This window comes from Drosophila albomicans, chromosome 2L (genome assembly GCF_009650485.2).
Source record: "Drosophila albomicans strain 15112-1751.03 chromosome 2L, ASM965048v2, whole genome shotgun sequence".
Classification (NCBI taxonomy): Eukaryota; Metazoa; Arthropoda; class Insecta; order Diptera; family Drosophilidae; genus Drosophila; species Drosophila albomicans.
Genome location: NC_047628.2, coordinates 19,205,450 through 19,224,504, shown reverse-complemented (window position 1 = coordinate 19,224,504; position 19,055 = coordinate 19,205,450). Strand labels below are relative to the sequence as shown.

At 34.5% G+C, this 19,055-nt stretch overlaps 1 protein-coding gene and 2 long non-coding RNA genes across 7 annotated transcripts in view; 2 read left to right on the top strand and 1 right to left on the bottom strand.

The window, feature by feature from the left end:
* LOC117565861 (uncharacterized) overlaps positions 1-10,575 on the top strand; it is a 51,927-nt gene extending 41,352 nt beyond the window's left edge. For both annotated transcript variants that reach the window (XR_004571940.2, XR_007954622.1), the window contains exons 3-4: positions 10,304-10,424; positions 10,495-10,575. This is a non-coding gene — a long non-coding RNA (uncharacterized LOC117565861). The remainder of the gene's footprint in view (positions 1-10,303; positions 10,425-10,494) is intronic.
* Positions 1-19,055, bottom strand: part of LOC117565858 (CUGBP Elav-like family member 2) — a 65,936-nt gene that overhangs the window by 34,581 nt on the left and 12,300 nt on the right. For 3 of the 4 annotated variants that reach the window (XM_034245189.2, XM_034245187.2, XM_034245186.2), the window contains exon 5: positions 15,045-15,093. In XM_034245189.2, the coding sequence (XP_034101080.1) occupies positions 15,045-15,093 (49 nt within the window). Of the gene's footprint in view, positions 1-9,588; positions 9,804-15,044; positions 15,094-19,055 lie in introns of those variants that run through there. The other variant, XM_034245190.2, reaches the window with a different exon arrangement.
* LOC117565862 (uncharacterized) overlaps positions 10,787-19,055 on the top strand; it is a 45,239-nt gene continuing 36,970 nt past the window's right edge. The window contains exon 1 of the long non-coding RNA XR_004571941.2: positions 10,787-10,867. This is a non-coding gene — a long non-coding RNA (uncharacterized LOC117565862). The remainder of the gene's footprint in view (positions 10,868-19,055) is intronic.

The window sequence follows — 19,055 nt, the reverse complement described above, 5'->3', positions numbered from 1 at the left end:
TTTATCTAATTTATTTGCATTTACATTCTTTTATTTTTGATTGTTATTTATTTCAGTTCATTTTATTACGTTTAATTTCATTTAATTTGTTTTTATATTATTTCATTTTATTTTATTCAATTTTATACATTTCATTTTGTTTCATTTAATTTAATTTCATTTAATTTAGTTTGATTTCATTTCATTTAAATTGATTATTATTATTCATAAATTCATAATTTTGCATTTTATTTCATTTCAGTCATATCATTTCGTTTCATTTCATGTCGTTTAATTTCATTTTATAAAATTTAAGTTTTTCTTTCATTAAATTTCATTTTACTTAATTTAATTTCATTCCATTGCATTTTAATCTATTTCTTCTCATTTCGTTTAATTTAATTTCATTTTATTTTATTGCTTTATATGTTTTTACAAATTTTATTTAATTTTATTTAATTCTTCTTTATTTTATAGAAATTCAATATTTCTTTAATGAGTTTAAAATAAAAGTTGCCCTTTTAGAAATTCAATTTCCATTGATTTCTTTAATGAGTTTAAGAAATGTAATTAATAAAATATACTAGTTCTGTTCTTTCGTTATATTAATTTTCATCGAACAAAAGATTCAATTGTTTTTTTTTTTGTCGTATTTCTGGACACATTCTTAAGAATTCCATCAACTCGTCAAATTGATGGCAATTCAATACGCTGCAATCCTTGGCTATCTCATCTCATGGTTTTCACAGAATAGATACTATATTTATATTTACACAGAGACTTTCTGGTCAAATGAAGTATTTTTCATGTCAACTATTTATTTTCTATTTTCTACTTGTTGCTCATTTTTTTTTCCATACTTTCCTCGACTTGTCTTCAGGCTGTCTATTTTCAATTTCTTGTGGCTCAGCTAAATTGACGTTTGCCAGTCTCTATTGACAGAGTCTGTTCGCTTTGCCTGTTGCCCCTGCCCCGCATTTCCCCCCCCCCCATCCTTTACGCTTTATGCTGTTTGTACACGGTCAACATATAGACATAAATATGCGTAAATAAACGACAACTCATCGGCTGGTTTCTATATACTCAACCTCATACATGAGTACATATATTTATGTATGTAGTTGGAGCTCTTAGAGAAGAAAGTGCAAATATTGAAAGAGTTGTTCATATTTTGCAGGTGTGCTGCTTGTTGCTTGTTGCAACATGCAACAGATATATGCTAACTACACGTCAATTGTGGCAATCGTGTCAAATGTGGCAACGACATACATACATACATACACTTATACTTTACTATGCATTTAAAATGCAATTGCCTCTATTTTCTACTCTTGTTGTAATCACTTTTTTAACGCTTCGCTGAGCGCACTCGAAACTAACCAATTTGTCAACTCAGCCAACAATTGTTGTCGTTGCTTTTTATTTTGGTTTTGGTTTTGGTTTGTATTGAAATTAGCGCAAGGTTGCACAAGAGACAATTCCAATTTTGATTCCAGTGCAATAGATGCGACTTCGAATACCTCAAGTATTCGTACTTCAGTTGAGAACTTTACAAAACAACTCATTATCGTCGTCGTCTTTGACCTTTGCTGTGCCACTTGCACTTTACTCATTATCGTTCGCAATTCCTGAGCGCACCTCTTCAAATAAATAACAACAACAACAATTATCGCATAAACTCCATTAACTTTACAATTTACACTTTGAACTCGTTGAAGGTAAAACAAAACTAAAAATACAAAAAACCATATGTGAACTCGTCGTTCGTATATCAAAGTTTTTAGAGCGTAAAGCAACGCTTTTCTCCATTAAAAAATTAAAGCATTTGAAGCATGTTAAATTAGAGAGTGATAGAGAGTTACATAAATATTCCGCGACGAGCATATCGCTGGCATGGAAAAAGTCTTAAGTGGGGGCGGAGTTTCTAGAGGAAGTTGTAAAAAATACGCGGAAAATGATTAAAGCAATTTTATGGCAGAAAATATCTTTGATTTAAAAAGATAATAAATATTTTGCACTTGAAGTTTTATCTTTAAGATCAGCTATGAGTCAAATGAGTATTTCAAATAATTGTATCAATTAAAGTTGAAATGTATTTGAATCTTCTTGTGTTGAACCTTTTCCAAGTTTCTAATGAAAGTTTCGTAAATGATTTGTAAGATTAGAAGTCATTTGAAACTTTAAATTTTATCAAAAGGTATTTAAGAAATTACAAAATATAAAAATGACCAAATTGAATAAAAAGCAAGTACGAAAACTACCCGCTACCTATTTTGGATAAAACCATATTCTACAATTATACCAAAAATATTACAAAAATACTTCAATATACCAAAAGCTATATTTGGTATATCGATATTGTACTACATTAAAAATGTACCACAGAGTACAAAATATACCAGATTGTTTTCTAAGGCAACTAAGACCCGATTGCACTAGGAATTTTTTTGCCCATGAAAAGCGTGATTTGTATTGCTTTAGTAATGTTGTTCCTATATTATATATTACATAATACGTAAACTAAACTTTTTTCGCTCATTAGCATTTGATTTGCACAATTTGGGTTGAAAATATTCGAACATAAATTGAATAATTCTTAATACATCCATTTTCTCGTTTAATATTTGTACTTTTGTTGGGTTTAAGAAAAACTTTTGCCCTCTTTTCTTTTTCTCACTGTAGCTCTGCCTTTTTATATATGTTTATAACATATGAGTACCCGCAGTCACATTTATGAGTATTTTTGAGTATTTTTGGGTTCACTTTTGGGTTGACGAGCTGTTGACATTTTGTATTTAATATGCCGCACACCTTTTGTCGCTGTTGTTGTTGTTGTTGTGGTCGCATTGCGTTTCAAATTCACAAAAATTGACAACTGACAATTTCCGTTTGTTGCCGGCTCAGCAAGAGCAGCATACTCGCTTCCCTTCTTCCCCTGAAATAGTCCAAAAACCCCTCAAAAAGAACCGACTGATTATTTTCAATTGGAATTTAGTTTGCAGCCAAAGTGATTCATTTTCATTTTCATTTGCTCTGACGCCAAAAAATCCATTACGTGAATATGCCGCGTGTTATTTGTTTTTGGATTTCAACTAAAATGAAATACACAGCAAAAGCAACAACAGCAACAAAAATAAGATACACGAGCTACAGATACAGATATTGTCTATAGATGTGTGTTTTTTCAATTTAATGACACTTGTTCTAGTTGTGTGTTTGTCTATGGCATCTTTCAATATTTGCACAAATGCTCGAGAGAAAGATCAAGAGAGAGAGAAACAATGAGACAGTCGACAGTCAATAAGTTTTTCCCAACAATTGTGCGAGTGTATTAGGGCGCAGTCCGACCTTGAGATAGTATCTTTTATTGTGGTGTTCAGGTAGTTCAGCTGTAGCGGCGACAAAGATGTCGAAAAGCCTTTTATGACGATATAGTCGACGGCACTCCCCAAAATACAAAATAATCCAACATTTGAGGCACTGATGCGTAACGCCAACTGGATCGGAAATCGGTTTAACTGCGAACGTATATAGTATATATAGTATCTATATACATTTCGTATCTATAGCTATTGTTCTGTGTGAGTTGAGTATCAGCTGATGTAGCTCGGCTGCAAATTTATGTAAATACATGCGACACGCTTTGCTAATGCACATTTGGTTAGGTAAATAGAGCTTTATCAACACACAACTACAGTGGGCACTAAATAAAGGCGAATGCAGCTGGAAAATTACGTTCTTATCGTTGGGTTAATTATGTGTAAAATTCCACGACGATTATGCACACATTGGCCTGCATTCTTTTGGCTTGCAGTTACACTTTGTATCTCACAGATACTTTTTTGCTTTGCACTTTGACAGCAGCCGCAACGCCTGCGCAGTTCGTTTTGTAATTTTCATTAAGCGTTAAGTTTTAAAACTGATTACGACGGGCACGTCTCGCGCGTGTTTATCTGAGTCTGAGTCGGAGTTGGAATCTCTCTCTCTCTCTCAGGCTCGTCGTTGTATCTGTAAGATACAATACCTAAAACTAAATACGAAAAACGCGACTGATTGCTGGGCGATTGAGTGACAAACTGCTAGCGTCGCTGTTTTTACTTTTTTTTTGCGCTTGTCGCTGTCGTGCGGTTTATTTTACTTGATTTTTATTCTGTTTCTCTGCTGCTGTTGTTGTTGTTGTTGTTGTTTCTTTTCGCCTTTTTTCAGCTGTTTAGCTTTTTGTTTTGTCGCTGTAGTTGTTGTTGTATTGCTTGTGTATACGTATGTACTTTAGCCATTGTGTACTCAGTTCACGATGTGCCTCTGTCCCAAAGCCCAACCGCATGGCAACGTTTAACGTCAACGTCGCAGTCGAAGTCGAAGTCACAGTTGACGTCGCTGTCGATGTCAACGTCGCAACGCTCGCATACAAAATTATCATTATTATTGTTGCCTTTAGTTTTGGCATTTTTCACTTTGGTTAAATGGCATTTTGCGACAAAATGCTTGAGATATCCACACACAACAAAACACAATACAACACGACACACAAAACAATGCAATGCGAAAATCAAATACACTAGCCTATGATAAGAAAAGATCGAAAGATTAAGTCGAAATACAACAACAAGAAAATTAGTCGAAATAATGGCAACAAAATTAGCCCAAGAATTCAAAAGAACCAATTGAACACATAAAACATTAAATGCAAATCTCAAGAGAGTTGCAGATTATTTTCAGTTGTTTCACAGCTGTAGCAATCAATTGAATCCAAGAAATCTAAATACTTGTGGATTGTCAGCTGTTTAAATAAAAAGAATTATGTTCATTGTCTTAACTTTTGTGAATAAAAATTAATAGTTGGTTAAATATTTGAGAAGAATAAATATTATTATAATTTTTTCTATCATACCAAAAGCTAACTTTCGACTGTTTGAAAAAAAAGATCTTTAGACTATCCAATTTAATCTTTCCTTTAGAATAGAAATTGTAATTTTAGAAAAAGCTAAAGATTATTGAAATTCCTTGATACATTCGTGAAAGCAACTTTAATCTATTAAAAAGATTTTTGCAGTTGCAGTATAGATATTGTAGATCTTATTAGGAATTATCAATAGTTCGAAAGCTTTCAAGTTAAGAACAATTTTTGGAAATCTTGCAACAATTCCTTGATCAAATGATATTAGTAATTCGATTTTTTATGTTGGTGGTCTTGGAGTATTTTACGAATATTTAATTTCAAATAGAATAGAATATAAAATAGAAAAAAGTTGCTTATTAAAACTAGAAATTTAAAAATAATGCAAACTATTTAATAAATGTAGTTCATGGGATTGGTATTGTTTAAGCTTATTGTTGAAAACTAAATCTGTAATTCTAAATACAATACAACAACATATTTCAAGTAGAAGTCGACTTTAGAGAACTTTTTGCACTTGCTTTAACAAAATGTGAAACACTTGCAAAAGGTTCAAATGGCGTTCAAGGTTGGCAGCGACAGACAGACAGATAGACAGCCGCAAAACTATAATAATATTTCACTTGTCGGTGTGTGTGTCATAAGTTTGAGCCGATGTCAGCAACTCAGTTGGTAGTTGAGTGTATCTAAGCCATAAATTGCTGTGCTCATCAAGTGACGCGTGCTAGGCAGCGCTTTGATCACCACCTGATCACGAGTATCTCACAGATACACACACAGGCAGGCTTTTAAAGTAATGCTACTTTTATTTTTGGCAGTGCATTTGCATTGACTAAACTGTGATGAATATCTCCGTACATAAGTAAAGTACCTTATGTGCTCGAGAGATCAGTCTACGGACTGAGCTATAGACTGAAACTTGGACTACCTGAGTTACCAAGTGATGTTGTTGTTGTTGTCTTCTCTCTTCATTTATTTATTTTTGCGCTTTTTTTTCATCCACTGAGTTTGCTCGTTTTGAGCGACCGGCGACGACAGTTGTTTAATTTATCAGTTAACAGCTTGTGGCTTTTGCAGTTACCCGCTAAAAGCGTCAGCGATCATATTTCAGCTCCGACTTTTGTTTGTTTGTTTCTTCTAGCTCTCTATACTTTATATACTATATATATAGTACTATATATAAGCTGTGTGCGTCAGCTGACCTAAGCTGAGCCTTGTAATTGCATTAGAAGTTCAAAAAAAACGAAACAAAATAAAAGACGCCCCCTTTTTCTGTGGCTACTGCACTCTGCGCGCTTATCTTTCGACAAGAAATTTAATTAAAGCAAAAAAAACCATATGCCGCAATTGAAACGCCCCCTAATTACCAGATACCAGCTACAAATATTATAGCTGTAGGGAAAACAAGAACGAAGTCCGAAATAAAAAGCACTTGAGGCAGGAAAAATCGAACGTGAAAGAGACAAGAAGGACAAGAGGGAAAATGATTGTAAAATTGAAACAGACGCAAAAGCATTTTCGATAATTGAAAATAATAATTAAAATTCTCTGATTGAGGCGCTGTTGCCTTCTCTTTCTCTCTCTCTCACTCTCTTTGACGTACGCAATTGGAGTGAAAGAAGCTATAAAAAGCAACAACAGCAGCCATAATAAAAAAACGTGGAGCATGCACATTATAATTTGCCATACAATTTGTTGTTATTCAATGATTTTTTTATTTTTGTGTTTGCTTTTTAATATGCAAAACTTGTCGCCTGCCATTGAGAGTTCTTTCTCTGTCTATATCTCTCTCTGTGTTTTCGTTTCTCGTTTGGGATCATGGAGACCGTTAGCCGTATTTGTGGCCGTAGAAATTGTCGTTTACTCCCCCCTTCGTTTCTTCCTCTTTTGTCTCTTGTCGAACCCCTTTTTGAATTTATGACTCTGCTTTTGAGTTTGGCATTCTAAGTGCGTGATTTCTTCAATTAATTGCCTCGCCTCGTTGCCATTGTCGTTGTCGTTGTCGTTGTCGTTGCAGCACTTGCTGCATTATAAGAGAATTCTCGTTGCACAATCATGTGGCGACTCCAATTGCGGCAACTCGAAGTCTTGCTTCAACTCGTAAGACAAAATTGATGTATGCTAAGTATGCTTTTGACAATGCTTAGCGAGGTTCTAGCAAATGGCAATGACTTTTTAGCATAATTCTCAAGCGATGACAATGCTTCAACTTTGCTAGAATAATACTCATAGAATTGTCGGGTAATTATGGTTAGGAAATGACTGAAACTCTTTTGTGTAATCTGCATACAGTCTATTGTTGTGAGGTCAGACAATTAATTAGTCACAGCTAAACATTTTAGATTGTTCCACAATGTTTTTCCAATTTAAATTAGCTAAGAAAAAGCAAGACAAATGAATGAGGAAAGAGGCAATTGAAGTTACTTTATTGATTGCAAAGTTAAGAAAAACTTGAGCAACCTTTAAATTCTGCAGTTTTACTTATCAGATATAGATGAATTGTAAAATATTTAAGAGACAAATAGTACTATGAAGAAAAAGCGAGTGTCAAACATATTTTGGTTAAGCTTATTCAATAATTTCTTTAATAGTTGCAGGGAATATTGAAATGAATTGGCAATAAATGAAGCAGTAAAAATATTGAATAAAGTAATCAAATATCGAATACATATCCATTTCAAACACCTCAGTTATTCAGAGAATTTATTAGGCGTGGCCATATAATAAATGACTTGAATAGTTGAAAATAATTGGTAATAATAACCAGAACAATAATCCCGATATTTGGTATATACAAAATTAAATACTGTTTTTATGAATCCCCAATACTTTTGAAAATCTGGTATAATATGTATTCTTTGGTATTTTTTCAATGTTTTGTCAATATACCAAATATAGCCTTTAATATATTTTAGCATTTTTGCGGTATATTAATTCGATATATTTTATAAATAATACCGCACTGTTTTGATTTTATTCTAAATGGGTGGCGGGAATCTCAACATCGAGTAAATTCGACTCCAGCTTTCTTTCTCGGTATATTTATAATTGATTTTATAAGCTAAGTTAAATAAAGAAATACATTTCCAAGTTAAATGAAAGTCTATAGAAAATTGCAGGTTTATCATATAATGTATATACGATGAATGATATTTCTTTGCTTAATTGATTCTGCATTATAAATATAGGGTATCTGCAATATAATCAAGAAATTGTAATTACAAGATTTGTGCTAACAACACAAGCTTGATTGAGCTCATTACTCTACGATCAGATCTCATTAGAAATATCTAGAATACATCGAAACGAATAGACATCGACATAGACAGCGCATTGAGCTGCTATTTAATTATAATTCTCATGAAATCGCCGCAATATTTCAGATGCGGCATCGCAATTATGAAAACACATATTTCAATTATGGCACGTGAAGCGTACAAAAAAATTTCTTCTTGGGCCGCAAAGCCAACAAATGACAAACTGCAGCTGCAACAGAGCAAGCGAGCAACTGCAACAGCAAATTGCAACAAGCATTGGCTACGCATGCAACGCAACGCACTTGCAACACGCAATGCAAGCGTGTACGAAATAAAAACAATTTCTCCATTGCTTGTTGCATTTGGTGGTGGCATTCCACAAATGCTTGGGTTTTAACCGCAACTAGAATATCTCTCGATACAGATGCAGATAAAATCGCTGAGCAAAAAGCAAAATAGCAAAAACAAAACAGAAAACAGAAAACAGCTGACTTAATAACTCAGCTCAGTTGAATTTGCCATTTTCTGTGTCTTCGCGAAATTGAATGGGAAATTGAAATGGAAACTGGTTAAACGGGGCAAAAAGAGAGCGAGTGACTCAAAGGAGAAAAATGGAGGGGGGCGAGGGGAATACTCAGTTTTACGGTAATTAAGCAGGCAGAGAAACTGAGCAAGAGATATTGGAGAATTGCCGGCTGAATGAGTCAAAGCGACGCCTGCTGCAGTTATTCAGATTTATTCAACGATTCCACTCTCTTGCTCTCTCTCTCTCTCTCTCTCTTTCTCTCTTTTTGCATTTAATTGTTTATTATTAAGTATTTTGTCAATAACGACGCGACTCTGATTTGCATATTCCTGTTGTTGTTTACTTTTTTCGGCAATTGCCAAACTGCGAATAACTTTGAATATACTCGATTGTGACTCGTCGCGTTGTGTGAGTAACATTTGTGTGTGCATAAAATATATTTTCGCATTTCTCGAATTTTAATTATGGGTTTTTTATTAACCATTAAATAAACTTATAGATATGCACACATTAGATTCGAATCTTTTTAAAACAGAATTTAAAAAAGTTTAGGTTTTCCTCGACTATAAGCACATTTAAATGTATTCTCTTTAACTTAGAATAAGCAACTGAGACTTTAAGGCATTTTTTTAATTATTTGTTATACAAAAGCTTTCTATTTAAAAGCTACTTAAAGACTTTACTTTTTAATATAAAAAAAATTCTTGGATTCATATTCTAATTGGAATTAAATTCGAGGGATTTTTGTAATTTTTGGATGTACAAAAACTTTTCTTTGCGTTTTATTTTCTTTCAATTGACAATTGGAAATTAATTGTTAATTAACTAGAACGTTTTCTTTCAATCAATTGACCATCGATAATTTAACGAATCGCGCACAGTAGTTATTTAATTTAGAGAATTTTTTTATGTTTGTCATTTTTGTTTACTTTGGGGTTTTGTTGGGGCGACAGCGAATTGAGCGTTGAAGACTTTCCGGTGCGCGATCGTTTCGTGTGTTCGAATGAATGCCGATGATAGACTGCCAACTGACGACTGTGAGTACTCGACTCACGACTCGCGACTCGATTCGATTCGATTCAATGCGATGCGATGCGATTCGACAACTGCTCGTAGAAATTCTATTGAATACGTTTGACAAATGCGAGCGCTACGTTTGCCTATCGACGCTTCTATCGACCGGCTGACTTTAAACTGACGTCGCGTCGCAGCAGCAGCGACGACGGCAGCAAAGCGTCCCCCCATTTAGTGGATTTCTACGTGTGTGTGTGCGTGTGTGTTTGTGTGTGCTCCGCCGATCGTCGTCAATTGCGCTGCACTTTGAATTTCATTTGTTTTTTTGCCGGCTGCTCTCTCTCTCTCTCACTCTTGCTATTTTGCTTTGTGCTCTCTCTTTGCACAGCTGTTTTTGATGGGGAGAGAGAGCGCTTGCACTCTTTTTTTTTGCTGTGGCGCTCTCGCTCTCTAGCTCTGTGTCTTTACCACTTGTGGCTGACTCAAAGTCAATTAGTTACGCTCTTTGCCTGGCTTGCTGCCTGCCTGCTTGCATTGTTGCTTTTGCTTTTGTTTTTATTTGTATTTTTATTTTTATTTATGTTTGCCGGTTTGACTCAGCAGTGTTTGCTATTTCTTGTTTGCTTTCAGCGCTTGCATTAAACCCGATGATTGACTGGGACTCCCCCCGCTCCAGCTTCTGCCCGCCACACCTTTCTAATTGCCTCTAAGCTGCAGTTGTGCAGCGACGTGTTTGATTAAAAAGTGGTTGGTAAGCGATTGCAAGCTATCAATTTGCATACATTTAAGCTTACGTTTTCTCTCTTTTTTGTTGTTTGCAGTTTGTTCTGTGTGTTGTGTAGTGTAGTGTAAAGAGTGTAGTGCAGAGAGAGTGAAAAAGAGAGCTGGCGCTTTGCTCTCTCATATTTAAGTGGTAAGTGCAGCTTATTTATTGAATTGTAAACAAAGAATTGACGTTTTTTTTGCGTTTCTTTTCTTTTCATGCTTATTCCTATTAGTGCAAATGCAGCTTTTTTTAAGTGTATTAATTTTTTAAAATTTTTTTTTTTGAGTGAAGTTTTTAAAATTTTTTTTTAAGTGTCGCGTTGAAGTGAAATTAAATAAAGGTGTTGTGTAACTTAAAATGAGTTTAACCTAGTGAGTGGTTTGTGCCTCGACTGAGTAATTCACGCCTTAAATAGAATTGGATTAGCGGTAAGTTTATTAATACTACAGTATAATTTTATTAACATATATGTAGTTACATCCACACACAATCGACAAACAAGAATTTATTTGCCTTAGCTCTATGTCTTATAACTTTAATGCATTGCATATAATTGCACATATCAGATAAGAGCATTTACAGTTTAATGTCTCTAATTGCGTTTCAATTTAATAACATATTCAAGATAATAGAATAAATAAAATGGTAAGTAAACCAAAAAAATTGGAGTTTAGTTCATTTGTTTTACTTTTTTTAACTTAAATGCATTGCATATAATTGATGCTTTAGGATTATTGCATCAGTTTTGATGCATCAGAATTTTTGCTTTGCAATATCCAACATTGATTTGTGTTTATTAACAGTTTTAGTTGGGAAACATTTTTGTATTGCAGATAATATCAGTGTTTTTTTCTAAACGATATAAAATAATCATGAGTTTTGCATTACAAGCCTTGCTTTAAACTATTTAAAATTTCTAATAATATAAAAATTGATCTTTATTTTATCTATATATTAAAGTAATTTAAAGTGTCATTCATATTTCACTATGCATTATCTCATTTAACTGCACTCGCTCTCTCTTGTACAAACAAATTGATTATTTAACACATTTAACGGACAGTTAAGCGACCCACTCAATTAACAACCAGCCCACAAAATGTAGCTAGATGATAGAGAGAGATCTATTGCCAGATGCATCGTAGTATCAGTTATCTAAACAAGGGATCACGTCAGTCGCTAAACGAGCAACAAATGTGCGAAAATCAATTGAGGCGCACAGAGCAAACAAGAAAGACTTGCAACACACAGAGTAATATGGAATAGAAAAGCGCATTGTTTTGCTGCCCGTAGAATGCAGTAATTGAATTGTGAAAAGTGTGTTAATGCTACCAGCAGCGAAAAGTATCTTGAAGATACAGACAAAGCGACAGCGACATTTACAGATGCAGATACAACAGGCCACCAGGCTTGTGGCAAATGGCAAACATGAAAATGCATTTGACTTGAGCACATCAGAGATCTAAAGATACCGCAAGATGAGACAAGACGCAATGTGTGTTGCACTTAGAGTGAACGAAGAAGACGCGTAGGTTGCATCATGATGGAATTACTTTGTGCCTCTGTCAGCGCCTGACAATTTGCGAATTAATAAACTCATTAATTACAAACTCAAAACGGCATAAATAAATGTGCGTAAATTTACACGCTGCTTGTAGCTGCATCAAATAATTAATTTGCCATGATTTCTGCCTGCCAGTTAGACGAGAGAGCTCTATAGCTGACAGACATGGAGGGACTAAAATGGGGCCAGGAAATAGAAAGAGGGAAAAATTCAAAGTAAAAGCAAAGTTGAACTAGGAGGAGCCAAGTGAAGCACATAGCAAAAGGGCAGCCAAAACGCAGCAAAACGACAACACAACACAGCTAAAAGTGTTTAGAATTTCTGGCATTTTGTCAAGTGTCGCCAAAACATTTTGCCAAACACGCACACAGGCAGCATGAGGAGTGAGGGGAAGAGACAGGGCCTGATACTGTGGCACGACAACAGTGGCAGGTTCCGTGTAGAGTGGCTGAGCGAAAGGCAAACACTTCGAGGCAGCATTTGCACTTGTTGCATTCAACAAATTTTCGTGTGGCATTTGAAATTGTGACCAAAAGCGATGAGTGAAATGTTCTATATGTTTAATAGCGGTATTACCAAAATTAAACAAAATATCTGTCTAGTCGCATTAGCATAAACACCAAAATGTTGACTAGGCATTAATGGGCTGAAAAATGTTTTTGCGGAATTTTAGGTAAAACATTTTCTGAATATTTTTAGGAATAGTTAAGCACATTGAATTTTGATGTTCAAGGTCTTGAAAGCCATTAATTATAGAAAAGTTTAAAATACATTTATGAGAGTAGCTAAATAGAGTAGCAAAATATTAGCTACAATTTAAAATAAATAATAATGTATAACATTTATTTCATTTGATTTTTCATAGTAAAAATTAAATTTTCAAATAGAAGAATTGATTTTGAAGAGGTTTTTTGGGAATATTTGTTGAAATGGTTAAGCTTATAGATGTTCAGCTCATCGAATTTTAAATATTTAAATATTATTACATTGAGAAGCAATATAATTGGTTTTAAATATATATAATATTTGTAAACAGTGACGCTTTCTACAATTTGAAATCAATAGATTAAATTTTCATCATTGTTTTCAACCAATTATTACTTCAAAATTTGTTACAAGACTTCGTCATTTATTTAACATTTTTCGTATTCTTTTTTCTTCAATTGATCGATTAGAAATTTCTGATTTCAGCAAACTTTTACCTCAAAATTAGTTTTTTATTAGACTTCAATATTTATTTATAATTTTTTCAATAATTTTTTTTCAATCCTTCTTGCAATATCGAGCACTCTCACTATATTCACACAATTTATTCACCTTGTTCACACTTTATTTGTGTTATTATTAAATTTGTGCTCGGCTTCTCTTCTACGGCTTGTTAAAATTAATCATTTGGCACCAACAAAAATAATTTATAATGTTCTGTGTGAGCATCCGACAATGAATTTGGTTGCACTTGTCACTTGCGCGTAATTGTACAATAAACAATTTGGCGTGTGTGTGTATTTTGTGTATTTTTTTAAGTATATATTTATTTATAATATTCATTTATTTAAAACACGCCCACAACGAATACATCAAAATAAATGAGGCAGCATGAGATGCGCCGTGACAATTTCGCCATTTCTTAATTAACTATAAAATTTGTGTGTTACGTATGCGAATACCCTGTAAATGCTGAGGAGAGGCAGAGGGAAGCATTGACGCAATTTTAGGAAAGAAATTGTGAGAGTTGAAGAGAAATTAATTTAACTTTAAAGTTCATTCAGAAATCGATCTAAAGCAATATAACTTTGATATACAATGCATATTATTTAGCATCGAGGGTGTCTTCACTTCTCTCATTCCTTTCTTTTCGTTTTCCGAGTTGTTAAAATTGTGATTTATTTTTGTCACGCGTGTATTTTTGACGCACCAAAATGACAACAAATTATCCGAGTGCTTGTCGAGCACATTTTGCGGATATTGAACAGCTAAAGATGCGGATGAGATACACGACTAAAGCCAGAAGGTGGAATATGGAAAATGGAAAATGCTGTGAAGGGAAAAAGGAGGCAAAAGCGTAAATCCAATCAATTGCCTTTGAGTCAAGCGAATCAGGCTGCTACAAAAGATACAATTGAACTGATAAAAGATGCAAAATTGTCGACATGCAGGAAAGCAATTATGCACACAATATAGAGAGGGGTTTGAAAGCAGTACAAAACGAGAAGAAAGCGCTATGAAAGAGGTGAAGAAATAGTGGAGAAACTGAGAGAAAGAGAAAACTTGATAACGTTGCGTTCTTGTTGAAGAAATGCTAGAAAAAAAGAAAACTGAGGAAATACCAAACTTATAACCCAAAGGCAGCAATACAAACATACACACATACACACACACTCACAATCTCACACATTTGTGTAGCGGAAACGGAAACGAGGCGTCGCCATCGTCTGTGTTGACGGCCATGGCCAGCAAACCTAACGCAACACAACGTAACGTTGAAAAAGGCTCAATAACGATTTTCATTTTGGAATTCCGTGCGCAGTTCGGCGAACGCAAAGCTTGTTGGCTTTGGCTGACCAGGGTTGCCACCTATTACTGTTTGCCTTTTTAGTTACTGTTGACAGCGAGCACGAAAGAGCAGCAGAGAGAAAAGGGAGACAGGTTGCGTGCCCGAGTTGTGCTCTTATTGAAATTGTATTTATCCACAACGTATCAAAAGGGGGAAGTAAACACAGAGACATGGCAGACACACAGAGAGACAACTCTAATCGATTTAGTGGGCCTCCGCAAAATCCAACTAATACTGGCTACAAATGACACGCCCCCTTTTTGCCAAAGCATTATTCATTCAACGAGGCAGACCGAATGTCCTCGATACAAGTTGTGATTAAACCCACAAGGTAAAAGGGAGAAAAAAACTAGCAAATCTAGACACAAAGTGTACAGGAAAATAGAAAAACTGTGCAGAAACTCGGAATAGTCTTAGCAATCAGCCAGACATGGCCAGAAATATCCTACTTTTTTTTTTGTGTAGTTGTAGTTGTTATTGAACTTACCATTTCTGTTCTCACTATCTGCAGGCTTCATTTGAATGGGATGATGCATCTGCAAAAGGTAAAAGAAGAGCAGTATTAGTTTTGTGTTTGTATTTGTATTTGTATTTGAACAAGGACAGCAGCAAAGAGCAGGCTTGCAAGTATCTCTTTTCCTTTCTTTTTTATACCCTCTACTAATAGGGTAGAAGGGTATTATAAATTTGTGTGTCCAGGAAATGTATGTAACATGTAGAAGGAGGCATCTCCGACCCAATAAAGTATTCACATTCTTGATCAGCATCAACAGACGAGACGATAAAGCCATGTCGGTCTGTCCGTCTGTCTGTCTGTCCGTCCGTAAGAACACTAAGTTCTCAGAAACTATAAAAGATGGAGCTCTAATTTTTTTTTAGATAGCACTTGTTATCTATGTATATGGATCAAGTTTATTTCAAATTTTTGCTACGCTATATAATAACAACTATAGTATTCATGATTCGTAAAATTTAAGTTGCGATCAGATTGAAATTTTAGAAGTTATACAAGAAATACTTTTATATAGGGAGAAACGCCTACTTGGTTATTTTGACCGACAATCTGGCTTATTTTGCACTCCATGGTATATTTTGTATTAACATATCAAATGTAGAATGTGGTATATTTGATATACATATGCAATATATTCTATGGTATATTTTGAATGTAATAGCCTATCAATATACCAAATATACCATTTGTTGAACGCTTTAGTATTTTTGTTGAATATTAATTAGGTATATTTTAGGAATAATACCAAACTCTTTTACTTTTACTCGAAATGGGTAGCGGGTATCTCACAGTCGTGCATACTCTATAGTTTTCCTTCTTGTTTTTTAATAGTTGCCTCATCTAGACGGCAGCTGTTGAATTGCAGACTGCTTCTTTGGCTTCTCTCTTGCTTTGTAGATTTCATTAGTTTGATTTCGACTAATGCAACAAGTTCGAGTGTCTGCCAGAAAGTGCAGTTACAAAGGGCTAACAAAATGTTCATAAAACTAATGAAATGGCCAAGCGTAAGAGTTGAGAATTGGTGAAAGTATAAGGAAAGGGTAAAAATCAAGCGGCCATTTCATTAACGTTGCCATTAGCACTTGCAATTCAATGCGCTGTGCAGCGCTGCTTTTAACAATTTTAATTCATTTCACATTCATTGAGCAAACTGATAAGGCTGCTGTTGATGTTGTCGTTGTCGTTGCCGTTGTCCTTGTCTGCTGACAGGACTTGCCAACGGGTTGCCATTACTTTGATTTCAATTAACTTTTCATTCAGTTAAGAGCGCCTCGCCCTTGGGCCCTATTTCAATAGGAAATGATGATAATAATACTTACAAAGATATTAGAAATGCAGCAATTGCTAGAGTTTGGCAAGCACTCTTCACAGCATCAAAAAAAAGGAAGTAAAAATAAAAAAAGGGACGATAGAAAAGTGCACTAAGTGAATGAATGACTGACTGACTGACTGTCTGAATAAATGAATGACTGAGTGTGGCTGGGTTGAGTGAGTGGCTAGAAATCCAAATGAAATGAAATGTTCAGGCTGGCTGACAACAAGAACTCGGACAGGACCTTTCCGGCCTAAAGGTTTTCTGCACAAATTACGAGCAAAATGTCACCAGGCTCTGGGCTCAGTTGGCAGTTGGCAGTCGACCACTCACCCATCATTGTTGCATCATTTCGCTGCTCTATTATTCAAAATTGACAGTTGAATGAGTTAAGTGGCCTGTCCTGTTCTCTACTTTACCTAACTCCACCCCTTCTCTCTTTCATTCTTTTGCTTGTTGTCCACTTTTTTTCCTAACAAAATGTTTTGCCCACTCCGCAAATTGTTGCCTTAGATTTTTGTTACCCTTTTCACTCAACTGGCATTTGGACTGTAATACGATTGTCATTCAAAATGTTGTTAAGCTTCCTATTTTTTTCTCCATTATTTTTCTTCTTTTTGCGAAAATTTCCTCTCACCTCCTTCATCCATTTGCCATGTGTGTATTTGTTGTGCAAATTTCGTCAATTAGCTGGCAAAATATTGTTACTTGTTTTTAGAGTGAGCGAGGAAGCGCTTTAAATTCAGTAATTGACGCAGTTGCAGCACTGACAGAAACGTTTATATATATTTTTATCATTTATTTGACAAATAAGGGCAATCAAAACAACGCTTTTAAACCTTTTGTTTAACTTTTGTGATAGTTGCTAGGAATTGCATTTCAACTAATTGAATGTAACTTTCTGAAATTAATCTTATTTATATTTTCTTTTCAACGAGGAAAAATTATACAATTATAAAATTGTTTGCTAGATTTGCATATTAATAAATTTATCTAAGTAAAATATAATATCAGATCTTTCACTTAAAGCTAACAAATTGCTTAAATTTAAATGAATATTGTTGAATTTGAAGAAATGTTCATTATAATAAATTTTGTGTCAATTGGCAGGAATTTGATAAAGACTAAAACTAAATTAAGGTGTAGCAAAGTTTATATTTTTATGGAAATGTAAGACACACGTTAGAAAATGAATTTTTTATTTGCAGAAATGTTCACAATATCAGTGTTAAATTTTTTGTGAACATTTTGTTACAAAAGAATATACTTTAATCGATATATAGAATCAATTTTCATGATATACATAAAATACAAAAATAAATTAAAGCGTAAGCAAAGTTTTTTATTTCTTTGAAATGAAAAAGGTTCTTCAATAATTTTGCAATAAATGTTAAAAAAATAATATATTTTTTGATGAAATGTTTATAATACCATATCAGTGTTAAATTTAATAGAATAAATACATATTCAATTTTATTGTGTTTGGAAAAATGTTGAATAAAGTGGCTTTTGTAGGTTTTATCCCAATTGCTGGCAACTGCATTGTGGCTGAATCACAATTTGTATCATTTGTTATGGAAATTAACAGTTTTTCTCAAAGTATGTGCATACTAAATTTTATGAAATTAAAATATTTTCTACATTTTGTGTGTACATATTCTTTTCATTTGAATTATTCTCTGAGAATTAAACAATAATTGTGAAATTACATTAATTTCGTCAACAATTTGAATAATTGCTCAAATGTACATATTTAAGAGTTGCGTATTTTCTCGATCTCTTTCTCTCTCTCTCTCTCTCTCTCACACTGTGCACATATTTGCTTGCGACAAAATGTAGTGCATACTTTCAGGCAGCGCACGAAAATCTTTGCAGTATTTCAACGAAATTTCACAGTGTAGTCGAGAACATGGTGTGCGTCACAACTGCTTCGATTCACACGTGCCGCACACAGCACGGAATAAAAAAAAAAATACTGCTACTGAGAGCTGACCAAAAAGCTGTCAGGCCACTTAACCCAAACACACACACACACACACAGACACACACTCAGTAGTAGTACACATACATATATGTACATATGTATATAGGGAAATGGTCACTTCAAAACAAAATATTTATTGTAGCCGTTGACAAGTTGCTCGTGTGTGTGTGCGTATGTGTGTGTGTGTGAGAAAATGCCGACGTTTTAACGTCTGTTTACCTATCGATTATTTCAGGTAAATTAAGTAGCTCTTGCACAGAGGACGACGACGATGTCGATGTCGTTGTCGTTGTCGACTAGGTCGAGTGTGTCGAGAGTGAGCTTGGATGGGGTTTGTTGGCTGCCTGGCAAATGCATTAAAGGATCAGACATGCCCACACACACACACACCCACACACACTAGCCGAGGCACTTACTTATACAAACAAAGCCTCTCTCTCTCTTGTTACGTATGCGTAAACTTACACATATATATATATGTGTATGTATTCCTATATCGCATAGTATCGCATATATATAGTCGAGGCGAGCGAACACATTGGTCATTATTTTGACAATTACACACGTGGCGTCATTTGCCAGTTACCCCCAAAATATATTCAGTGCCAAGCTCCAGTGTTGTGTGTGTGTTGCTCTAGTGTGTCTAGTGCTATATGGATTTTCCATTAACAATTTGAATATGTAAATG